We start from the raw sequence: 25406 nt of genomic DNA on the forward strand, positions 1-25406 counted from the left end.
ATGGAGAACTATTTATCATGCTACTGGAAGCCAAAAGAAAGCTGGAGTAGCCATACTTATATCAGACAAACTAGACTTTAAATTAAAGGCTGTAACAAGAGATGAAGAAGAACATTATATAATAGTTACAGGGTCTATCCATCAGGAAGGGCTAATAATTATAAATGTCTATGCGCCGAATACAGGAGCCCCCAAATATATAAAACAATTACTCATAAACAGAAGCAACCTTATTGATAAGAATGTGGTAATTGCAGGGGACTTTAACACCCCACTTACAGAAATGGATAGATCATCTAGACACACGGTCAATAAAGAAACAAGGGCCCTGAATGAGACATTGGATCAGATGGACTTGACAGATATACTTAGAACTCTGCATCCCAAAGCAACAGAATATACTTTCTTCTCGAGTGCACATGGAACATTCTCCAAGATAGATCATATACTGGGTCACAAAACAGCCCTTCATAAGTTTACAAGAATTGAAATTATACCATGCATACTTTCAGACCACAATGCTATGAAGCTTGAAATCAACCACAGGAAAAAGTCTAGAAAACCTCCAAAAGCATGGAGGTTAAAGAACACCCTACTAACGAATGAGTGGGTCAACCAGGCAATTACAGAAGAAATTAAAAAATATATGGAAACAAACGAAAATGAAAATACAACAATCCAAACGCTTTGGGACGCAGCGAAGGCAGTCCTGAGAGGAAAATACATTGCAATCCAGGCCTATCTCAAGCAACAAGAAAAATCCCAAATATAAAATCTAACAGCACACCTAAAGGAAATAGAAGCAGAACAGCAAAGACAGCCTAAACCCAGCAGAAGAAGAGAAATAATAAAGATCAGAGCAGAAATAAACAATATAGAATCTAAAAAAACTGTAGAGCAGATCAACGAAACCAAGAGTTGGTTTTTTGAAAAAATAAACAAAATTGACAAACCTCTAGCCAGGCTTCTCAAAAAGAAAAGGGAGATGACCCAAATAGATAAAAGCATGAATGAAAATGGAATTATTACAACCAATCCCTCAGAGATACAAACAATTATCAGGGAATACTATGAAAAATTATATGCCAACAAATTGGACAACCTGGAAGAAATGGACAAATTCCTGAACACCCACACTCTTCCAAAACTCAATCAGGAGGAAAGAGAAAGCTTGAACAGACCCATAACCAGCAAAGAAATTGAATCGGTTATCAAAAATCTCCCAACAAATAAGAGTCCAGGACCAGATGGCTTCCCAGGGGAGTTCTACCAGACGTTTAAAGGAGAGATAATACCTATCCTTCTCAAGCTATTCCAAGAAATAGAAAGGGAAGGAAAACTTCCAGACTCATTCTATGAAGCCATTATTACTTTGATTCCTAAACCAGACATAGACCCAGTAAAAAAAAGAGAACTACAGGCCAATATCCCTGATGAATATGGATGCAAAAATTCTCAAGAAGATACTAGCAAATCGAATTCAACAGCATATAAAAAGAATTATTCACCATGATCAAGTGGGATTCATTCCTGGGATGCAGGGCTGGTTCAACATTCGCAAATCAATCAACGTGATACATCACATTAACAAAAAAAAAGAGAAGAACCATATGATCCTGTCAATCGATGCAGAAAAGGCCTTTGACAAAATCCAGCACCCTTTCTTAATAAAAACCCTTGAGAAAGTCGGGATAGAAGGAACATACTTAAAGATCATAAAAGCCATTTATGAAAAGCCCACAGCTAACATCATCCTCAACGGGGAAAAACTGAGAGCTTTTTCCCTGAGATCAGGAACACGACAGGGATGCCCACTCTCACGGCTGTTGTTTAACATAGTGCTGGAAGTTCTAGCATCAGCAGTCAGACAACAAAAGGAAATCAAAGGCATCAAAATTGGCAAAGATGAAGTCAAGCTTTCGCTTTTTGCAGATGACATGATATTATACATGGAATATCCGATAGACTCCACCAGAAGTCTGCTAGAACTGATACATGAATTCAGCAAAGTTGCAGGATACAAAATCAATGTACAGAAATCAGTTGCATTCTTATACACTAACAATGAAGCAACAGAAAGACAAATAAAGAAACTGATCCCATTCACAATTGCACCAAGAAGCATAAAATACCTAGGAATAAATCTAACCAAAGATGTAAAGGATCTGTATGCTGAAAACTATAGAAAGCTTATGAAGGTAATTGAAGAAGATTTAAAGAAATGGAAAGACATTCCCTGCTCATGGATTGGAAAAATAAATATTGTCAAAATGGCAATACTACCCAAAGCTATCTACACATTCAATGCAATCCCAATCAAAATTGCACCAGCATTCTTCTCAAAACTAGAACAAGCAATCCTAAAATTCATATGGAATCACAAAAGGCCCCGAATAGCCAAAGGAATTTGAAGAAGAAGACCAAAGCAGGAGGCATCACAATCCCAGACTTTAGCCTCTACTACAAAGCTGTAATCATCAAGACAGCATGGTATTGGCACAAAAACAGACACACAGACCAATGGAATAGAATAGAAACCCCAGAACTAGACCCACAAACGTATGGCCAACTCATCTTTGACAAAGCAGGAAAGAACATCCAATGGAAAAAAGACAGCCTCTTTAACAAATGGTGCTGGGAGAACTGGACAGCAACATGCAGAAGGTTGAAACTAGACCACTTTCTCACACCATTTACAAAAATAAACTCAAAATGGATAAAGGACCTAAATGTGAGACAGGAAACCATCAAAACCTTAGAGGAGGAAGCAGGAAAAGACCTCTCTGACCTTAGCCGTAGCAATCTCTTACTCGACACATCCCCAAAGGCAAGGGAATTAAAAGCAAAAGTGAATTACTGGGACCTTATGAAGATAAAAAGCTTCTGCACAGCAAAGGAAACAGCCAACAAAACTAAAAGACAACCAACGGAATGGGAAAAGATATTTGCAAATGACATATCGGACAAAGGGCTAGTATCTAAAATCTATAAAGAGCTCACCAAACTCCACACCCGAAAAACAAATAACCCAGTGAAGAAATGGGCAGAAAACATGAATAGACACTTCTCTAAAGAAGACATCCAGATGGCCAACAGGCACATGAAAAGATGTTCAGCGTCGCTCCTTATCAGGGAAATACAAATCAAAACCACACTCAGGTATCACCTCACGCCAGTCAGAGTGGCCAAAATGAACAAATCAGGAGACTATAGATGCTGGCGAGGATGTGGAGAAACGGGAACCCTCTTGCACTGTTGGTGGGAATGCAAATTGGTGCAGCCGCTCTGGAAAGCAGTGTGGAGGTTCCTCAGAAAATTAAAAATAGACCTACCCTATGACCCAGCAATAGCACTGCTAGGAATTTACCCAAGGGATACAGGAGTACTGATGCATAAGGGCACTTGTACCCCAATGTTCATAGCAGCACTCTCAACAATAGCCAAAGTATGGAAAGAGCCTAAATGTCCATCAACTGATGAATGGATAAAGAAATTGTGGTTTATATACACAATGGAATACTACGTGGCAATGAGAAAATATGAAATATGGCCTTTTGTAGCAACGTGGATGGAACTGGAGAGTGTAATGCTAAGTGAAATAAGCCATACAGAGAAAGACAGATACCATATGTTTTCACTCTTATGTGGATCCTGAGAAACTCAACAGGAACCCATGGGGGAGGGGAAGGAAAAAAAAAAAAAAGAGGTTAGAGTGGGAGAGAGCCAAAGCATAAGAGACTGTTAAAAACTGAGAACAAACTGAGGGTTGATGGGGGGTGGGAGGGAGGAGAGGGTGGGTGATGGGTATTGAGGAGGGCACCTTTTGGGATGAGCACTGGGTGTTGTATGGAAACCAATTTGTCAATAAATTTCATATATATATAAATAAAAAAAATTACTTTGGCTATTCGGGGCCTTTTGTGGTTCCATATGAATTTTAGGATTGCTTGTTCTAGCTTTGAGAAGAATGCTGGTGCAGTTTTATTGGGATTGTGTTGAATGTGTAGATAGCTTTGGCTAGTATTGACATTTTGACAATATTTATTCTTCCAACCCATGAGCACGGAATGCTTTTCCATTTTTTTGTATCTTCTTCAGTTTCCTTCATAAGCTTTCTATAGTTTTCAGCATATAGATCTTTTACATCTTAGGTTAATTCCTAGGTATTTTATGATTCTTGGTGCACTTGTGGATGGGATCAGTTTCTTTGTCTTTCTGTTGCTTCATTATTAGTGTATAAGAATGTAACTGATTTCTGTACATTGATTTTGTATCCTGCGACTTTGCTGAATTCATGTATCAGTTCTAGCAGACTTCTGGTGGAGTCTGTCGGGTTTTCCACATATAATATCATGTCATCTGCAAAAAGTGAAAGCTTAACTTCATCTTTGACAATTTTGATGCCTTTGATTTCCTTTTGTTGTCTGACTACTGATGCTAGCACTTCCAACACTATGTTAAACAACAGCGGTGAGAGTGGACATCCCTGTCGTGTTCCTGATCTCAGGGAGAAAGCTCTGAGTTTTTCTCCATTGAGGATGGTATTAGCTGAGGGCTTTTCATAAATGACTTTTACAATGTTTAAGTATGTTCCTTTTATCCCGACTTTCTCAAGGGTTTTTATTAAGAAAGGATGCTGAATTTTGTCAAATGCTTTTTCTGCATCGATTGATGGGATCATATGGTTCTTATCTTTTCTTTTATTCATGTAATGTATCACATTGATTTGTGAATGTTGAACCAGCCTTGTAGCCCAGGAATGAATCCCACTTGATCATGGTGAATAATTCTTTTTATATGCTGTTGAACTCAATTTGCTAGTATCTTGTTGAGAATTTTTCATCCATATTCATCAGGGATATTGGCCTGTAGTTCTCTTTTTTTTGCTGGGTCTCTGGTTTGGGAATCAAAGTAATGCTGGTTTCATGGAATGAGTCTGGAAGTTTTCCTTCCCTTTCTATTTTTTGGAACAGCTTCAGAAGGATAGGTATTATCTCTGCTTTAAATGTCTGTTAGAATTCCCCAGGGAAACCATCTGGTTGCTTATTGGGAGACCACCATCTCTTATTTGTGGGAGATTTTTGTTAACTGATTCAATTTCTTTGCTGGTTATGGGTCTGTTCAAGTTTTCTATTTCTTCCTGTTTGAGTTTTGGAAGCGTGTGGGTGCTTAGGAATTTGTCCATTTCTTCCAGGTTGTCCAGTTTGTTGGCATATAATGTTTCATAATATTCCCTGATAATTGCTTGTATCTCTGAGGGATTGGTTGTAATAATTCCATTTTCATTCATGATTTTATCTATTTGGGTCATCTCCCTTTTCTTTTTGAGAAGCCTGGCTAGAGGTTTGTCAATTTTGTTTATTTTTTCAAAAAACCAACTCTTGGTTTCGTTGATCTGCTCTACAGTTTTTTTAGATTCTATATTGTTTATTTCTGCTCTGATCTTTATTATTTCTCTTCTGCTGGGTTTGGGGTGTCTTTGCTGTTCTGCTTCTATTTCCCTTAGGTGTGCTGTTAGATTTTATATTTGGGATTTTTCTTGTTGCTTGAGATAGGCCTGGATTGCAATGTATTTTCCTCTCAGGACTGCCTTCACTGCATCCCAAAGCGTTTGGATTGTTGTATTTTCATTTTCGTTTGTTTCCGTATATTTTTTAATTTCTTCTCTAATTGCCTGGTTGACCCATTCATTCTTTAGTAGGGTGTTCTTTAACCTCCATATTTTTGGAGGTTTTCTAGACTTTTTCCTGTGGTTGATTTCAAGCTTCATAGCATTGTGGTCTGAAAGTATGCATGGTACGATCTCAATTCTTTTATACTTATGAAGGGCTGTTTTGTGACCCAGTGTGTGATCTTGGAGAATGTCCCATGTGCACTGGAGAAGAAAGTATATTCTGTTGCTTTGGGATACAGAGTTCTAAATGTATCTGTCAAGTCCATCTGGTCCAATGTAACGTTCAGGGCCCTTGTTTCTTTATTGACCGTGTGTCTAGATGATCTATCCATTTCTGTAAGTGGGGTGTTAAAGTCCCCTGCAATTACCACATTCTTATCAATAAGGTTGCTTCTGTTTATGAGTAATTGTTTTATATATTTGGGGGCTCCCCTATTCAGTGCATAGACATTTATAATTGTTAGCTCTTCCTGATGGATAGACCCTGTAATTATTATATAATGCCCTTCTTCATCTCTTGTTACAGCCTTTAATTTAAAGTCCAGTTTGTCTGATATAAGTATGGGTACTCCGGCTTTCTTTTGACTTCCAGTAGCATGATAGATAGTTCTCCATCCTCTCACTTTCAATCTGAAGGTGTCCTCAGGTCTGAAATGAGTCTCTTGTAAACAGCAATTAGATGGGTCTTATTTTTTTTTATCCATTCTGATACCCTGTGTCTTTTGGTTGGAGCATTTAGTCCATTTACAATTCAGTGTTATTATTGAAAGATATGGGTTTAGTGTCATTGTGATGTCTGTAGGTTTCATGCTTGTAGTGATGTCTCTGGTCCTTTGTGGTCCTTGCAACATTTTACTCACAGAGTCCCCCTTAGGATCTCTTGTAGGGCTGGTTTAGTGGTGATGAATTCCTTCAGCTTTTGTTTGGGAAAACCTTTATTTTTCCTTGTATTCTGAATGACAGACTTGCTGGGTAAAGGATTCTCGGCTGCAGATTTTTCCCGTTCATCACATTGAAGATTTCCTGCCATTCCTTTCTGACCTGCCAAGTTTCAGTAGATAGGTCTGCCACTAGTCTTATGGGTCTCCCTTTATAAGTTAGAGCGTGTTTATCCCTAGCTGCTTTCAGAATTTTCTCTTTATCCTTGTATTTTTCCAGTTTCACTATATGTCATGCTGCAGAAGATCAATTGAAATCACGTCTGACGGGAGTTCTCTGCGCCTCTTGGATTTCAATGCCTTTTTCCTTCCCCAGATCAGGGAAGTTCTCAGCTATGATTTGTTCAAGTACACCTTCAGCCCCTTCTCTCTCTTCTTCTTCTGGAAGTTCTCTGTTTCTCCCCTCATACTCCTGGATTTTTTAATCTTTTTCTCAGCTTCCTCTTTTTCCATAATTTTGTCTTCTAATTCACCTATTCTCTCCTCTGCCCCTTCAATCTGTGCTATGGCCGCCTCCATTTTATTTTTCACCTCATTTATAGCATTGTTTAGCTCCTTGTGACTATTTCTTAGTCCCTTGATCTCTGTAGCAATAGATTCTCTGCTGTTCTCTATGCTTTTTTCAAGCCCAGTGATTAATTTTATGACTATTATTCTAAATTCTTGTTCCGTCGTATTGCTTAAATCGTTTTTGATCAATTCGTTAGCTGTCGCTACTTCCTGGAGTTTCTTTTGAGGAGAATTCTTCTGTTTCATCATTTTGGGTAGTCCCTGTGGTGGCTCCAAACTGCAGGGCACTTCCCCTGTGCTGTGTGGAGTAACTTGTGTTGGTGGGCGGGGCTGCAGTGAGACCCGATGTCTGTCCCCAGCCCACCGCTGGGGCCACAGTCAGACTGGTGTGTACCTTATCTTCCCCTCTCCCAGGGGCAGGACTCACTGTGGAGTGGTGTGGCCCCTGTCCGGGCTACTTGCACACTGCCAGGCTTGTGGTGCTGCTTCGATGGGATCTGGCGTATTAGCCGGGGTGGATCCGCAAGGTGCACGGGGGTGGGAGAGGCAGGCTCAGCTCGCTTTGCCTTCGGTGGTCTGCTTCGGGAGGGAGGCAGACCTGTCGGAGGGATGGATCCCCAGAAGCACAGCGTTGGGTGTTTGCGTGGTGCAAGCAAGTTCGGTGAGGGGAACTGGTTCCCTTTGGGATTTCGGCCGGGGGATGGGAGAGGGAGATGGCGCTTGCCAGCGCCTTTGTTCCCCGCCATGCTGGGCTCTGTCCTCCGGGGCTCAACAACTCTCCCTCCCGGTGTCCTCTTGCCCTCCCTGCCCTCCCTGCCCTCCCCGCTCTCCCCGCTCTCCCTGCTCTCCGAGAGCAGAGCTGTTGACTTTTAACATTCCAGATGTTAAGTCCCGCTGGCTGTCAGAACACACTCGGTGCGGCCCCTCCACTTTTGCAAGCCAGACTCAGGGGCTCTGCCTTGCCGGGCGGGCTGCCCCTCCACCGCCCGGCTCCCTCCCGCCAGTCCGGGTAGCGCACCGACTCTCCGCCCTTCCTACCCTCTTCGTTGGGCCTCTCCTCTACGCTTGGCTCCAGAGTCTCCGTTCTGCTTATCTTCTGGCGGTTTTGTGGGTTATTTAAGCAGATGTGGGTGGAATCTACGCGATCGGCAGGACCAGGTGAGCCCAGCATCCTCCTAGCCGCCATCTTCCTGTTACTGTCTTCTTGATACTAGCCATCCTGACAGGTGTCAGGCATATTTTTTGGGTGTGAATTAACTTTTTTCTTGCCCTTTGATTTATAATTTATGTTTATATTGTATATTTTTGTTTGTCTTAGCCTCTGGTTTTCAAATATATTTTCTAATACTCATCACCCATATACGTACATTTCTGAGACATTTGGCACTTTTTCCTTTGCAGGTGGTTTTGGTTTTATTTGTACATAGAAAAGATTGTTTTGCTAGGCTTGTAAATAATAACAGCTGTCTTTGCAAGCACCACTGTGTGGCAGATGATGGAAATTGTGTGACACAGTCTAGGCTTCCTCTCGCTGGAAGGTCTGTCCTGTTCTACTTACCTCTCCTCCCAAAGACCAGCTGTTACATAGACTTACACAGCGTTCCAGCTTAAAAAAGCAAACAAACAGCTGTCAGCATTGTCTCTTCTCCTTAGAGGCAATGAACTTTTACCCTATTAACTAAATATTTTGGTATTTATTTCCTGATCTTTTAATGACACTCTTACAAAGCTGTGTGATACTGAGATTTAGGAGAAACGAGGATATTTGGTCTTCATCCAAGGTTCCTGGCTCACAGCCCCCCAGATCCTTGGAATTTTCCTGAGCCCTAAGCAGCAGGGGCATCTTCTGTCATAATATTTGGTCTTGTCTTCAGTTCCTGGCCAAAAAACCAAACCTTTTAGAGCCATGACCCTGGTGTGTGTCAGCCCCTGTCCACCACTATTGGGTTTATACAAGTAAGGGGAATTTTGGAAATCCCCTAAGGATGGTGGTTGCCAAGGGAACCAGCCCTGTGATTGGAGGGTCGGGGCTTCCAGCCCCACCTCTTCACCTCCAGAGATGGGGGAGGGGCTGCAGGTGGACTCAGTGACCCAAGGCCAGTGATACACTCCAAGTCAATCACAGCTATGTAATAAAGCTACCAGAAACACCCAAGAGGGTGGGGTTTGGGAGCTGCCAGGTGGGGTGGAGGTGCCCCGAGAGTGGCTCACTGGAGGGGAGCATGGGAGCCCTAGCCTCCTTCCCCCACACCCCCTGTCCAGGGCATGTCTTCACCTGGCTGTTAATTCATATCTTTTACTATCTTTATAGTGAGGGATCCAATGGAGTAAATGGGTTTCCTTAATTCTTGGAGCTGCTCTAGCATGGTTTTTTGTTTTGCTTTTTTTTAATGTTTATTTTTGAGAGAGAGAGAAACAGCATGAACAGGGGAGGGGTAGAGAGAGAGGGAGACACAGAATCCGAAGCAGCTTCCAGGCTCCAGGCTCCAAGCTGTCAGCACAGAGCCCGACGTGGGGCTCGAACTCACAAACCATGAGCTCATGACCTGAGCCAAAGTCAGACGCTTAGCCCACTGAGCCACCCAGGCGCCCCTTCTCTAGCATGTTAATTGAGCCCAGGAAGGGGGTCATGGGAACCTCTAATTCCAGCCCCCCACCCCCTTGCTGATCAGAAGCACGGGTGATAGCCGGGGCTTCCAGGAGAGTGCCCTCACCTGTGGGATCTGACGCCACCTCCAGGTAGATGGCGTCAGAATTAAGTTGAGCTGTAGGCCACCCCACTGTAGGGATCCCGCCTGGTGGTGTGAGGGGATCCCCCTTCCTCCACCCATACGGTGGAACTTGGTCCAGGAAAAAAAAAAAAAGCACTACCTCAGAGTCTGCTCGGGTTGCCATTGAGCATCTTTATTTTTTTAATTAAAAAAAAAAGTTTAATGTTTATTTTTGAGAGAGAGTGAGTGGGGGTGGGGGGGGCGCGCGCGCGCGCACGCGCACACACACACACACACACACACACACACACACACTATCCAAAGCAGGCCCTAGGCTCCAGGCTGGGTGCCGTCAGCACAGAGCCCAATGTGGGGCTCGAACCCATGAACCTGAGATCATGACCTGAGCTGAAGTCAGAGGCTTAACTGCCTGAGCCACCCAGGCGCCTGGCATCTTTTGTGTTCTTCCACCCGCAGCACTCATGTGCATGCCTTCATGCCTACTCTTCCTAGAGGTCAGCTTCTGCTGAGAGTAGTATTCCCTGTTTTGTTTTGTTTGAAAGTTTGTTTATTTTTGAGAGAGACTCCCAGGCAGGCTCTGCACTGGCAGCTCGGAGCCTGACGCGGGGCTCGAACTCATGAACTGTGACGCTCAACTGACTGAGCCACCCAGGGGCCCTCACAGTCCCCGTTGTAAAGGGAAATCGCTTCTCCTGTGTGGCTCCTTTACCCACACAGAACACGGCGCCTCTGACTCTCCTGGTCACCAAATGCGTGGAGATTTTTCCCCACAGCCACTCATTTCCCTGTGACACCAGCTGGGTGTCCTGCAGTTTGTCAGCAGAAACTCCTGGGATGCCACGATTTGGTCACAGGCAAGGGGAAGCTTTGCTGCCACGATTTGCAGACTGGGGAGACCACAGCTTTCGGCTGTGAACGGAAAGCCCACTCCAGAGGGGAAGGTTTAGCCTTAAATAGGCAAAACCCGCAAGTTTGTCCCCTTGTCGAGGGTGGTCAGACCCCAGACTTCAACCTCAGGAGCAGACGACAAGCAGGACCCAGCCCTCCGTTTCCGGCAGTGGCTCCAGGGTGTGGCGGCTGAGTAGGAGCACGATACCATGTGTCTTCCCGTGACTTTTGCTGAATTTTGTGCGGGCCCATCGCCACAGGCTGTGCTGACTTTTATTCTTCAGGGTCATCTGGCCTGGTGAAAATTTCTGTTTTCTCTCCCTTGCCATGAGGGAACCCATCTTGTCCGTTAGCTGTTGCTGTCTGATTATTGGGGTCTTTTGTTCTCAACGTTAAAAAAAATTTTTTTTCTTGGGGCGCCTGGGTGGCTCAGTCGGTTGAGTGTCTGACTTCGGCTCAGGTCATGATCTCGCAGTTCATGAGTTCAAGCCCCAGGTCGGGCTCTGTACTGACAGCTCAGAGCCTGGAGCTTGCTTCAGATTCTGTGTCTCCCTCTCTCTCTGCCCCTTCCCCACTCATGCTCTGTCTCTGTCTCTCAAAAATGAATAAACGTTAAAAAAATTTCTTTTTTTCTTTAAGTGTATTTATTTTGAGAGAGAGAGCAAGCATGAGTAAGAGGGGGGGCGGAGAGAGAGAGGCAGAGAGAGAATCCTAAGCAGGCTCTGTGCTGTGAGCACAGAGCCTGGCGTGGGGCTCAAACTCATGAATTGTGAGATCATGACCTGAGTAGAAATCAAGAGTCAGACGCTTAATCAACTGAGCCACCCAGGTGCCCCTTTTGTTATCAAATTGAACTCCATTCTGGCACTGTCTAACCATAGATAGGGTCAGATCCCACAGGGTAAGGGCTCACCCTACAAGGCAGCCCCTCTCCCCCAACTTTAGATGCCAACCAAAACTCCAGTGGCCTTTGGAGGTTCCTAGGATCCCTGCCTTGGGTTTAGTTAATTTTCAGGAGTAGCCCTCAGAATTCAGGAAACCATTACTACGATACCCGTTTGCTGCAAAGGATATTAACTAATAAGAATCAACAGCCAGATGAAGAGATCCATCAGGTGAGATTCCAAAGGAGCTTCTGTCCCCAGTCAGAGGCCCCGAAGGGTGCCCTGGGGACTGGATCTGGTTCCACAGTCGGGAAGCTGTCCAGACCCCGCCCTTGTGGGTGTTTATGGAGGCTTCATGACACAGGCAGGGTGCACGAAATCATCGGTGATTGGCCATTGTCCACCTCCAGCCCCTCTCCCCTCCCTGGAGGTTGGGGGTCAGTTCTAACCCTCCAGTCACTGCTCTGGTTCCCCTGGCAACCAGCCCCCCATTCCTAAAACTCACCTCATCAACATAGTAAGAGACACCTTTATCACTCTTCCTCACTTAAGAAATTTCAAGGGTTTGGGGCACATGGGTGGCTCAGTCACTTGAGTATCAAATTTTTGCTCAGGTCATGATCTCACAGCTCATGGGTTCGAGCCCCACATCGGGCTTTGTGCTGACAGCTCAGACCCTGGAGCCTCCTTTGGATTCTGTGTCTCCCTGTCTCCTTGCCCCGCCCCTGCTTGCACTCTCTCTTTCTCTCTATCAAAAATAAAATCAACATTAAAAAAAGTTAAAAAGTTTTCAAGGTTCTTTTGTTTGTTTTTTTTAATTTACATCCAAATTAGTTAGCATATAGTGCAACAATGATTTCAGGAGTAGATTCCTTACTGCCCCTTACCCATTTAGCCTCCCACAACCCCTCCAGTAACCCTGTTTGTTCTCCATATTTATGAGTCTCTTCTGTTTTGTCCCCCTCCCTGTTTTTATATTTTTGCTTCCCTTCCCTTCATCTGTTCTGTCTTAAATTCCCCATATGAGTGAAGTCACATTTGTCTTTCTCTAATTTCGCTTAGCATAATACCCTCCAGTTCCATCCATGTAGTTGCAAATGGCAAGATTTCATTCTTTTTGATTGCCGAGTAATACTCCATTGTATATATATACCACATCTTCTTTATCCATTCATCCATCGATGGACATTAGGGCTCTTTCCATACTTTGGCTGTTGTTGATAGTGCTGCTATAAACATGGGGTGCATGTGTCCCTTTGAAACAGCACACCTGTATCCCATGGATAAATGCCTAGTAGTGCAATTGCTGGGTCATAGGGTAGTTCTATTTTTAATTTTTTGAGGAACCTCCATACTGTTTTCCTGAGTGGCTGCACTAGTTTGCATTCTCACCAGCAGTGCAAAAGAGGTCCTCTTTCTCCCTGTCCTTGCCAACATCTGTTGATGCCTGAGTTGTTAATGTTAGCCATTCTGACAGGTGTGAGGTGGTATCTTTTTTTTTTTTTTTTACAAATTTTTTTAAATATATGAAATTTATTGTCAAATTGGTTTCCATACAACACCCAGTGCTCATCCCAAAAGGTGCCCTCCTCAATACCCATCACCCACCCTCCCCTCCCTCCCACCCCCATCAGCCCTCAGTTTGTCCTCATTTTTTAAGAGTCTCTTATGCTTTGGCTCTCTCCCACTCTAAACTCTCTTTTTTTTTTTTCTTCCCCTCCCCCATGGGTTCCTGTTAAGTTTCTCAGGATCCACATATGAGTGAAACCATATGGTATCTGTCTTTCTCTGTATGGCTTATTTCACTTAGCATCACACTCTCCAGTTCCATCCACGTTGCTACAAAAGGCCATATTTCATTCTTTCTCATTGCCACATAGTACTCCATTGTGTATATAAACCACAATTTCTTTATCCATTCATCAGTTGGTGGACATTTAGGCTCTTTCCATAATTTGGCTATTGTTGAGAGTGCTGCTATAAACATTGGGGTACAAGTGCCCCTATGCATCAGCACTCCTGTATCCCTTGGGTAAATTCCTAGCAGTGCTACAGCTGGGTCATAGCGTAGATCTATTTCTAAGTTTTTGAGGAACCTCCACACTGTTTTCCAGAGCGGCTGCACCAGTTTGCATTCCCACCAACAGTGCAAGAGGGTTCCCGTTTCTCCACATCCTCTCCAGCATCTATAGTCTCCTGATTTGTTCGTTTTGGCCACTCTGACTGGCGTGAGGTGATATCCGAGTGTGGTTTTGATTTGTATTTCCCTGATGAGAAGCGACGTTGAGCATCTTTTCATGTGCCTGTTGGCCATCCGGATGTCTTCTTTAGAGAAGTGTCTATTCATGTTTTCTGCCCATTTCTTCACTGGATTATTTGTTTGGTGAGCTTGGTGAGTTTGGTGAGCTCTTTATAGATTTTGGTTACGAGCCCTTTGTCTGATATGTCATTTGCAAATATCTTTTCCCATTCCGTTGGTTGCCTTTTAGTTTTGTTAATTGTTTCCTTTGCTGTACAGAAGCTTCTTATCTTCATGAGGTCCTAGTAGTTCATTTTTGCTTTTAATTCCCTGGCCTTTCGGGACGTGTCAAGTAAGAAATTGCTACAGCTGAGGTCAGAGAGGTCTCTTCCTGTTTTCTCCTCTAGGGTTTTGATGGTTTCCTGTCTCACATTCAGGTCCTTTATCCATTTGAGTTTATTTTTGTCAATGGTGTGAGAAAGTGGTCTAGTTTCAACCTTCTGCACGTTGCTGTCCAGTTCTCCCAGCACCATTTGTTACAGAGACTTTTTTCCATTGGATATTCTTTGCTGCTTTGTCAAAGATGAGTTGGCCATACGTTTGTGGGTCTAGTTCTGGGGTTTCTATTCTATTCCATTGGTCTATGTGTCTGTTTTTGTGCCAATACCATGCTGTCTTGATGATTACAGCTTTGCAGTAGAGGCTGAAGTCTGGGATTGTGATGCCTCCCGCTTTGGTCTTCTTCTTCAAAATTACTTTGGCTATTTGGGGCCTTTTGTGGTTCCATATGAATTTTAGGATTGTTCTAGCTTTGAGAAGAATGCTGGTGCAATTTTGATTGGGATTGCATTGAATGTGTAGATAGCTTTGGGTAGTACTGACATTTTGACAATATTTATTCTTCCAACCCATGAGCACGGAATGTTTTTCCATTTCTTTAAATCTTCTTCAGTTTCCTTCATAAGCTTTCTATAGTTTTCAGCATACAGATCTTGTACACCTTTGGTTAGATTTATTCCTAGGTATTTTATGCTTCTTGGTACAATTGTGAATGGGATCAGTTTCTTTATTTGTCTTTCTGTTGCTTCATTATTAGTGTATAAGAATGCAGCTGATTTCTGTACATTGATTTTGTATGCTGCAACTTTGCTGAATTCATGTATCAGTTCTAGCAGACTTATGGTGGAGTCTATTGGATTTTCCATGTATACTATCATGTCATCTGCAAAAAGTGAAAGCTTAACTTCATCTTTACCAATTTTGATGCCTTTGATTTCCTTTTGTTGTCTGATTGCTGATGCTAGAACTTCCAACACTATGTTAAACAACAGCGGTGAGAGTGGACATCCCTGTCGTGTTCCTGATCTCAGGGAAAAAGCTCTCAGTTTTTCCCCATTGAGGATGATGTTAGCTGTGGGCTTTTCATAAATGGCTTTTATGATGTTTAAGTATGTTCCTTCTATCCCGACTTTCTCGAGGGTTTTTATTAAGAAAGGATGCTGAATTTTGTCAGATGCTTTTTCTGCATCGATTGACAGGATCATATGGTTCTTTTTTTTTTTTTTTATTAATGTGATGTATCATGTTGATTGATTTGTGAATGTTGAACCAGCCCTGCAGCCCAGGAATGAATTCCGCTTGACCATGGTGAATAATTCTTTTTATATGCTGTTGAATTCGATTTGCTAGTATGGTATTGAGAATTTTTGCATCCACATTCATCAGGGATGTTGGCCTGTAGTTCTCTTTTTTTACTGGGTCTGTCTGGTTTAGGAATCAAAGAAATACTGGCTTCATAGAATGAGTCTGGAAGTTTTCCTTCCCTTTCTATTTCTTGGAATAGCTTGAGAAGGATAGGTATTATCTCTGCTTTAAACGTCTGGTAGAAATCCCCTGGGAAGCCATCTGGTCCTGGACTCTTATTTGTTGGGAGATTTTTGATAACTGATTCAATTTCTTCGCTGGTTATGGGTCTGTTCAAGCTTTCTATTTCCTCCTGATTTCTATTCCACCCACACAGGAATGCTTAGGATGCTTAGGAATTTGTCCATTTCTTCCAGGTTGTGCAGTTTGTTGGCATATAGTTTTTCATAGTATTCCCTGATAATTGCTTGTATCTCTGAGGGATTGGTTATAATAAGTCCATTTTCATTCATGATTTTATCTATTTGGGCCATCTCCCTTTTCTTTTTGAGAAGCCTGGCTAGAGGTTTATCAATTTTGTTTATTTTTTCAAAAAACCAACTCTTGGTTTCATTGATCTGCTCTACAGTTTTTTTTAGATTCTTTATTGTTTATTTCTGCCCTGATCTTTATTATTTCTCTTCTTCTGCTGGGTTTACGGTGTCTTTGCTGTTCTGCTTCTATTTCTTTTAGGTATTCTGTTAGATTTTGTATTTGGGATTTTTCTTGTTGCTTGAGATAGGCCTGGATTGCAATGTATTTTCCTCTCAGGACTGCCTTCGCTGCATCCCAAAGCGTTTGGATTGTTGTATTTTCATTTTCGTTTGTTTCCATATATTTTTTTAATTTCTTCTCTAATTGCCTGGTTGACCCATTCATTCTTTAGTAGGGTGTTCTTTAACTTCCATATTTTTGGAGGTTTTCTAGACTTTTTCCTGTGGTTGATTTCAAGCTTCATAGCATTGTGGTCCGAAAGCATGCATGGTACGATCTCAATTCTTGTATACTTATGAAGGGCTGTTTTGTGACCCAGTATGTGATCTATCTTGGAGAATGTTCCATGTGCACTTGAGAAGAAAGTATATTCTGTTGCTTTGGGATGCAGAGTTCTAAATATATCTGTCAAGTCCATCTGATCCAATGTATCATTCAGGGCCCTTGTTTCTTTATTGACCATGTGTCTAGATGATCCATTTCTGTAACTCGGGTGTTAAAGTCCCCTGCAATGACCACATTCTTATCAATAAGGTTGCTTATGTTTGTGAGTAATTGTTACATATTTGGGGGCTCCCGTATTCGGTGCATAGACATTTATAATTGTTAGCTCTTCCTGATGGATAGACCCTGTAATTATTATATAATGCCCTTCTTCATCTCTTGTTACAGCCTTTAATTTAAAGTCTAGTTTGTCTGATATCAGTATAGCTACTCCAACTTTCTTTTGACTTCCAGTTGCATGATAGATAGTTCTCCATCCCCTCACTTTCAATCTGAAGGTGTCCTCGGGTCTAAACTGAGTCTCTCGTAGATAGCAAATAGATGGGTCTTGTTTTTTTATCCATTCTGATACCCTGTGTCTTTTGGTTGGAGCATTTAGTCCATTTACAATTCAGTGTTATTATTGAAAGATAGGGGTTTAGAGTCTTGTATGTCTGTAGGTTTCATGCTTGTAGTGGTGTCTCTGGTACTTTGTCTCACAGGATCCCCCTTGTAAGGCTGGTTTAGTGGTGATGAATTCCTTCAGTTTTTGTTTGGGAAGACCTTTCTCTCTCCTATTCTAAATGACAGGTTTGCTGGATAAAGGATTCTTGGGTGCACATTTTTTCTGTTCATCACATTGAAGATTTCCTGCCATTCCTTTCAGGCCTGCCAAGTTTCAGTAGAGAGATCTGTCACGAGTCTTATCGATCTCCCTTTATATGTTAGAGCACGTTTATCCCTAGCTGCTTTCAGAATTTTCTTTATCCTTGTATTTTGCCAATTTCACTACGATATGTCGTGCAGAAGATCAATTCAAGTTACGTCTGAAGGGAATTCTCTGTGCCTTTTGGATTTCAATGCCTTTTTCCTTCCCCAGATCAGGGAAGTTCTCAGCTATTATTTCTTCAAGTACACCTTCAGCACCTTTCCCTCTCTCTTCCTCCTCTGGGATACCAATTATGCATAGATTATTTCTCTTTAGTGCATCACTTAGTTCTCTAATTTTCCACTCATACTCCTGGATTTTTTTATCTCTCTTTTTCTCAGCTTCCTCTTTTTTCATAATTTTATCTTCTAGTTCACCTGTTCTCTCCTCTCTCCTCTGCCTCTTCATCCGAGCTGTGGTTGTCTCCATTTTATTTTGAAGCTATTTATAGCATTTTTAAAAGCTCCTCCTGGCTGTTCCTTATTCCCTTGATCTCTGCAGCAATAGATTCTCTGCTGTCCTCTATACTGTTTTCAAGCCCAGCGATTAATTTTATGACTGTTATTCTAATTCACTTTCTGTTATATTGTTGAAATCCTTTTTGATCAGTTCGTTAGCTGTCGTTATTTTCCTGGAGATTCTTTGAGGGGAATTCATGCCGTTTCATCATTTTGGATGGTCCCTGGAGTGGTGCAGGACTGTGGGGCACTTCCCCTGTGCTGTCTTGAGTAACTTGCGTTGGTGGGCGGGGCCGCAGTCCGACCTGATGTCTGCCCCCGCCCACCGCTGGGCCACAGTCAGACTGGTGTGTGCCTTCTCTTCCCCTCCTCCTAGGGGCGGGATTCACCGTGGGGTGGCGTGGCCCGTCTGGGCTACGTGCACACTGCCAGGCTTGTGGTGCCGGGGATCTGGTGGTTTTAGCTGGGGTGGATCGGCAAGGTGCACAGGGCGGGAGGGGCAGGCTCAGCTCGCTTTTCCTTTGGTGATCCGCTTCAGGAGGGGCCCTGCAGCAGCACCGGGAGGGAATCAGACCCGCCACCGGAGGGATGGATCTGCGGAAGCACAGCGTTGGATGTTGCGCGGTGCAAGCAAGTTCCCTGGCAGGAACTGGTTCCCTTTGGGATTTGGCTGGGGGATGGGTGAGGGAGATGGCGCTGGGCGAGCTCCTTTGTTCCCCGCCAAACTGAGCTCTGTCCTCCGGGGCTCAACAACTCTCCCTCCCGTTGTCCTTCTCCAAGCAGAGCTGTTAGCTTATAACCTTCCAGATGTTAAGTCCCGCTTGCTGTCCGAACACACTCCATCCAGCCCCTACCGTTTTTGCAAGCCATAACTCAGGGTCTCTGCTTGGCCGGCGGGCTGCCCCTCTGTGCCCCGGCTCCCCCCCCAGTCCGTGTAGTGCACACTGCCTTCCTTCGCCCTTCCTACCCTCTTCCGTGGGCCTCGTGTCTACACTTGGCTCTGGAGAATCCGTTCTGCTAGTCTTCTGGTGGTTTTCTGGGTTATTTAGGCAGGTGTGGGTGGAATCTAAGTGTTCAGCAGGATGCGGTGAGCCCAGCGTCCTCCTACACCACCATCTTCTTCCTCAAGCCTTTATCGTGAGGTGGTATCTCATTGTGGTTTGATCTGTATTTCCTGATGATGATGATGTGAGCATTTTTTCATGTGTTGGTTGGCCATCTGGATGTCCGTCTTTGGAGAAGTGTCTATTCATGTCTTTTGTCCATTTCTTCACTGGATTATGTTTGGGTGTTGAGTTTGATAAGTTCTTTATAGATTTCGGATACTAACCCTTTATCTGATATGTTGGTTGCAAATCTCTTCTCCCATTCTGTCGGTTGCCTTTTAGTTTGGTTGATTGTTTCCTTTGCTGTGCAGAAGCTTTTGTTTTGACGAGGTCCCAGTAGTACATTTTTGCTTTCGTTTCCCTTGCCTCCGGAGACGTGTTGAGTAAGAGGTTGCTGTGGCCAAGATCAAAGAGGTTTTGTTCCTGCTTTCTTCCTCAGGATTTTGACGGCTTCCTGTCTTACATTTAAGTCTTTCCTCCATTTTGAGTTTGTTTTTTGTGTATGGTGTAAGAATGGTCCCGGTTCGTTCTTCTGCATGTCACTGTCCAGTTTTCCCAGCACCACTTGCTGAGGAGACGTATTCCATTGGATATTCTTTCCGGCTTTGTCAAAGATGAGTTGGCCATATGTTTGTGGGTCCATTTCTGGGTTCTCTATTCTGTTGCATTGATCTGAGTGTCTGTTTTTGTGCCAAAAATTTTTTCAAGTGTTTTAAGAGCTCTGTGCCAGACAGCTGGAACTAACCCCAATATCACAAGTATGTAGTAAGATTGCAGGGTATTTCTAAAAAGTTTTAATCCCCCCAAATACAACATGAAGTGGGTGGTTAGTGGAGAGCCATGTACATCATGGGGGAAAATCATTAAGAACAGGTCTGCAGGTGACCTCTTTCCAATAAGGAGTAATTTCGCATTGACCTGGGGTTTGATGTTACAGGTATCAGTGTCATTTGAGGATGTGACCATGGACTTCAGCAGGGAGGAGTGGGAGCAGCTGGGCCCCGCCCAGAGGTGCCTGTACTGGGATGTGATGCTGGAGATCTGCAGCCACCTCCTCTCCCTGGGTGAGCACCCCTGCCCACCCCCCATCCCCCCACCCCCCCACCCCCCCACCGGAATCTCGGACAGACCTCGTCGAGATTTCCCTCCTTGTTGTGGGACACAGCAGGGCAAATGAAGTGTGTTATCTGTTTGCCTTTGATTTGTCCCCGTCTTGTCGTTCCTTTAGGGCCCTTTCGAATAGTACTTAGTTCCTAAGTAAAAGATGTTGACTTTTCTGAGGACCGATGCAAAGCTTCACTGAACGCCTGTAGAGCCCAAGACCACATCCAATCCGATATTCTTTCTCACGAACAGGTACCCTCATTCCAGGCCAGAGATGATTTTCAGGATGGAAAAGGAACAGGAGTCATGGATAAGGGAGGCTCAGCTCCCACATCAGTGGCGTCCAGGTGAGTGACTGTTTGTTACCTGGCAGACGCGTGGACATCTCTGGGGGGGGGGGGGCATTATTCAACCTGCCACCCTACCCATCCCCCGGTGGTGGACCGCAGGCCCCGTGCTCTCCCGGTTTCTACAACTAACGCTGTGATGGCCGTGGGGGCAGGCGTAAGAATTTCTCAGAGGTGACGACACAGGAGCGGGCTTCCCTGATGCCTGGACACAAGCGTACTTAGTGTGACTAAGTAAACCATAGACTCTTCTGATGGGCTACAGAATCGGTGCTCTGGCGTCAGAAGGCTCAAGGACCCACCCTTGTATGCCTCACTTGCCAGCGTGGCCTTGATCAGTTTCTCCTGGCCCATGTGATAGGCCATTGGGCTGTTTCTTGTTTTAACATCATTTAGCTAATACCGAGTTAGAGTATCTCCTCATATCCATCGTGATCGGGCTTTCCGTCTGTACGTTGCTTCTACATCTTGTTCGGTCCTTTTGTGTCCATGGAGTTTTTTGTAGTCTCTTTTTCTTTTTTATTTGCCCCCTGAATTCACTGGTTTGTCTTTTCTATGGTGGATATTCTTCCTTCTTTTCCCCTCAGAGCCCCAGGCTTACCCTCGGGTCATCCCTTCATATGGTAATTCCCTTGAAGGGCCCTTCTCTTCACAACACCAAGCCTCAGGGTTTTTTTTTCTGGTGATCTCTAGATCAACCCCTCCAGTTCCTGTGCCTAAACCCTTCTCTTACCTTATTCAGCGGTGTGGTGGACAATTCCTGCGGGATGGCTCACTTCTCTTATTTGCTGGAGATCAGAAATTGGAGTCCTTACCAAATCAAACATTTTTCTCAGCCTTTTACATTTTGTCAGATTTTTTTTTTTTTTTTTTTTAAGTTTATTACAGCAGGGCACGTGGGTGGCTCAGTCAGTTAAGCGTCTGACTTCGGCTCAGGTCATGATCTCATGCTCATGAGTTCGAGCCCCACATCGGGCTCTGTGCTGACAGCTCAGAGACTGGAGCCTGCTTCGGATTCTGTGTCTCCTCTCTCTCTGCCCTTCCCCTGCTCATGCTCTGTCTTTCTCTCTCTCAAAAATAAATAAAAAACATTAAAGTTTATTAGAGCCAGTGAGTGGGGAAGAGCAGAGAAAGAATCCCACGCAGGCTCCGCACTGTCAGCTCAGAGCCTGGAACCTGCTTCAGATTCTGTGTCTGCCTCTCTGCTCCTCCCCTGCTCACACTCTGTCTCTGTCTCTCAAAAATAAATAAAAGCATTAAAAAAAATAATAAAGTCAGACACTCAACTGACTGAGCCAGCCACCCAGGCGCTTCACGTATTTCTACATTCAAATGTATCTAGAGAATTTCATTGCTTGTGCTGTACCTAGTGTTCCTATTTTCTTGTCTACTACAGAGATGGATATACATCAGTATAGACAGTATATACTGTCTGTAGGATGATCCTGTCTGCGTGGTCTGATTGATCTCCACTTTCCGTACTTAATCTTCGTTATGTCAGTATCGAGCATGAGGAAACCATTCAGGATATAAAAATTATTGAATTTCTGAAGATAGGCAAAAAATAATACTTTTTTCTCTTTTGGAAGGAAACAAAATACCTGCTGAGGTAAATTCAAAGACACCAAGATTGGGGCACCTGTGTGGCTCAGTCGGTGAAACGTCTGACTTCGACTCCCTCTCCTTTGCCCCTTCCCTGTTTGTTCTCTCTCTCTCTCCTATGTCTCAAAAACAAAGACACCGAGATCATCATTAGAGTGGGTAACAACATGAGATGTTAAAACCATCAGCCTTTTGGCATTAATGTTGTCTGTTTAATGGAGGCCAACTCAAAAAATACATATCAGGATGAAGGGTGTAGGGAGTGACTGCTTGTGAAGGTCCAAGGTGATGGCATCAGCCCAGAGGAGTGGCATTGGGGGTAATGTGAAGGACACGGTACTTGTAACTGTTCTGCATGGCAGCTGTGAGCTCTAAAGCTAAATTGGGGTAGAAGAGGTGAGAGTATGCTTGGATTTGGGAATAAATTAGACTTTTTTTGGAAACAGCTTTGTGGGGGGTTTTTTGGTTTTTTTGTTTTTAATATTTGAGGGAGAAAGAGAATCCAACTGGTGGAGGGTTAGAGAGAGAGGGAGACACAGGATCTGAAGCAGGCTTCAGGTTCTGAGCTGACAGCACAGAGCCCAACATGGGGCTCAAACCCACAAACCATGAGATCATGAGATCATGACTTGAGCCAAAGTCAGACGCTTAACCGACTGAGCCACCCAAGTGTTCCTATTTGTTTTTTAAATGTTTATTTATTTTTGAGAGCGAGTGACCAGGAGAGGGGCAGAGTGGGGGGACAGAGGACCCGAAGTGGGCTCTGTGCAGAGAGCCTGATGCAGAGCTCTAACTCACAAACTCTGATTCTGTCACTTGAGCCGAAGTTGGGTGCTTAACCGACTAAGCCACCCAGGCGCCCCGGAACAGCATTATTAACGTTAAGCTGTCTTGGAGAATTATGGACAAGCTTTTCAGCATAGTGCTGATATTTTACACTGAGCATCTTCAGTAGTGATGTACATTTCATTGGGTTCTCCAAGAGTTTTATGATCTGAATGAACCGTTCAAAATGGTCAAATCACTGTCTGGGAACTCAAAGTAGAATGTCTTCAGAAAACGTGAAAGCCAGTGTTTAGGTAAAATTGCTATAGAAGAGCGCAAATTGAAAGAAAAAACCAAATAGCCTGATATAAAAAGTCAGGGACTCGAGTAGACGTTTCTCCAGAGGTGACATATGAGTGGCCAACAAGTACATGAAAAGATGCTCAGTATTAGGGTGAGGCAAAGCAAAACCACAGCGGTAACCAACTCACCCACTAGACTGGCTACTGTTAAAAAATCAAAATAGTAAGTGTTGGCAAGGATGTGACCCTCACACTGTTGTTGAGAATGTAAAATGATGCAGCCACTATGGAAGACGGTACGGTGATTCCTCAGAAAACTAAGCCTGGGGGCGCCTGGGTGGCTCAGTGGGTTAAGCTTCCGACTTCGGCTCAGGTCATGATCTCATGGTTCATGGGTTCGAGCCCCACGTCAGGCTCTGTGCTGACAGCTCAGCGCCTGGAGCCTGCTTCAGATGCTGTGTCCCCTTCTCTCTCTGCCCCTCCCCTACTTCTGTCTCAAAAATAAATACACATTAAAAAATTAAGCATAGAATGACCATATGATGCAGCCAGCAATTAATTCCACTTCTGTATATATATCTGGGAGAATTGAAAGGATCTTGAAGAGAGATTTGCACACCTATGTTCACAGTAGCTGAGAAGTGGGTGCAACCCAGTTGTCCATTGATGGGTGAACGGATTAAGAAAATGTGTGTACACACCATGCGATGTGATTCAGCCTTAAAAACAAAGGTAAATCTGACCCATAATATGATATAGATGATTCTTGAGGATATTATAAGTGACAAACAGACAAATACTATCTGATTCCAGTCACAATAGGAGGTTAGGAGGTGTCTAGAGAGAGTCCTGTTCACAGAGACAGAAGGCAGGATGGTGGTTTCCAGAGGGGGGAGGGGGAGCTGCCACTTCAGTGGCATCGCGTCTGTCGCAAAATAAAAGTTGTGGAGGGGCGCCTGGGTGTCTCAGTCAGTTAAGCATCCGACTTCAGCTCAGGTCTTGATCTCTCGGTCCATAGTTCATAGTTGGAGCCCCGCATCGTGCTCCGTGCTGACAGCTCAGAGCCTGGAGCCTGCTTTGGATTCTGTGACTCCTTCTCTCTCTGCCCCTCCACCTCTCATGCTCTGTCTCTGTCTCTCTCTCTCAAAAATAAATAAACATTAAAAAAAAAAAAAAACATTTAAATAAAAGTTGTGGAGAGATGGGTTACACGACAGTGTGAACATGCCTGACAGTGTTGCACTTAGAAAGGCTGAAGGGGTAAATTTTACACTATGCATTTTTTTTAACCACAGTTTTTTTTAACAGTTAACGCTAAAGACAAAAAGCATTCTCATTTTTTAAAAAAGTGAATGATGAGTGAGGTTTGGGGACAGGACAAAGGTCTGAGATACAGTTTCTCCAGGGGACTGACAGAAGAAATAAGATACGATGTTCTCTTCACAGTCAGTATTTAAATCTCAGGGCAGATGAAGGAATAATAAAATGCCGTCACTCTTTTTGTATTTTTTTTTTAATTTTTTGATGTTTATTTTTGAGAGAGAGAGAGCATGAGTAGGGGGCAGAGATAGGGAGCCACAGGATCGAAGCAGGCTCCAGGCTCTGAGTTGTCAGCCCAGAACCTGATGCGGGGCTCGAACTCACAAACCATGAGATCTTGACCTGAGCCAAAGTTGGACACTTAAGTGGCTGGCCACCCAGGCACTCCTTCCTTTTCTGTTCAGCATCTCTTGCATCTTGTGTTCTATACTAGTCAACTGGATGAGCGATGACTCCTGTTCTTGGTGGATAAAAAACGGTACATTAGGTTAGCGTAAGGCTGAAAGGTCTACAGAGAGAGCAAGGTTCAGTATAGTAATTTCTAGAATACTTTTCTCTCCTGTGAAAAGTTCGAAAGGCAGATGAGCAGGAAGCCTCACTTCTTGTATTCTCCGGGTGTCTAAGGTTTTCCCTAGCTGTTGCGCTGTGCTTTAGGACACTGTCCATGTGCGTGACTGGTGGAGTCTTTTGGGTTTTCCACGTAGAGTGTCCTGTCATCCGTGAAGAGTGCAAGTTTGACTTCTTTGCCAAGTTGGATGCCTAATATTTCGTCTTGTTGTCTGATTGCTGAGGCTCGGACTTCCAACACTATGTTAAACAGCAGCAGTGAGAGTGGACATCCCTGTCGCATCCCTGATCTCGGGGGAAAGCTCTCAGTTTTTCTGTCGATGTGCGCGACTGAACGTGCACTGCATCCCAAGGCAGGTTCTGTGAGGCAGAAGGGGGGTG

General features: G+C 43.9%; 1 protein-coding gene and 1 non-coding gene across 3 annotated transcripts in view; both read left to right on the forward strand.

Annotated features, from left to right (window-relative positions):
* Window positions 1-25406, forward strand: part of ZNF175 (zinc finger protein 175) — a 43069-nt gene that overhangs the window by 11787 nt on the left and 5876 nt on the right. For both annotated transcript variants that reach the window (XM_032591310.1, XM_030299293.2), the window contains exons 3-4: window positions 19956-20082; window positions 20374-20469. In XM_032591310.1, the coding sequence (XP_032447201.1) occupies window positions 19956-20082; window positions 20374-20469 (223 nt within the window). The remainder of the gene's footprint in view (window positions 1-19955; window positions 20083-20373; window positions 20470-25406) is intronic.
* Window positions 8596-8721, forward strand: LOC115503580. The gene has a single exon (XR_003965419.1). It is a non-coding gene; the product is annotated as a small nucleolar RNA SNORA28 (small nucleolar RNA).

This window comes from Lynx canadensis, chromosome E2 (genome assembly GCF_007474595.2).
Source record: "Lynx canadensis isolate LIC74 chromosome E2, mLynCan4.pri.v2, whole genome shotgun sequence".
Classification (NCBI taxonomy): domain Eukaryota; kingdom Metazoa; phylum Chordata; class Mammalia; order Carnivora; family Felidae; genus Lynx; species Lynx canadensis.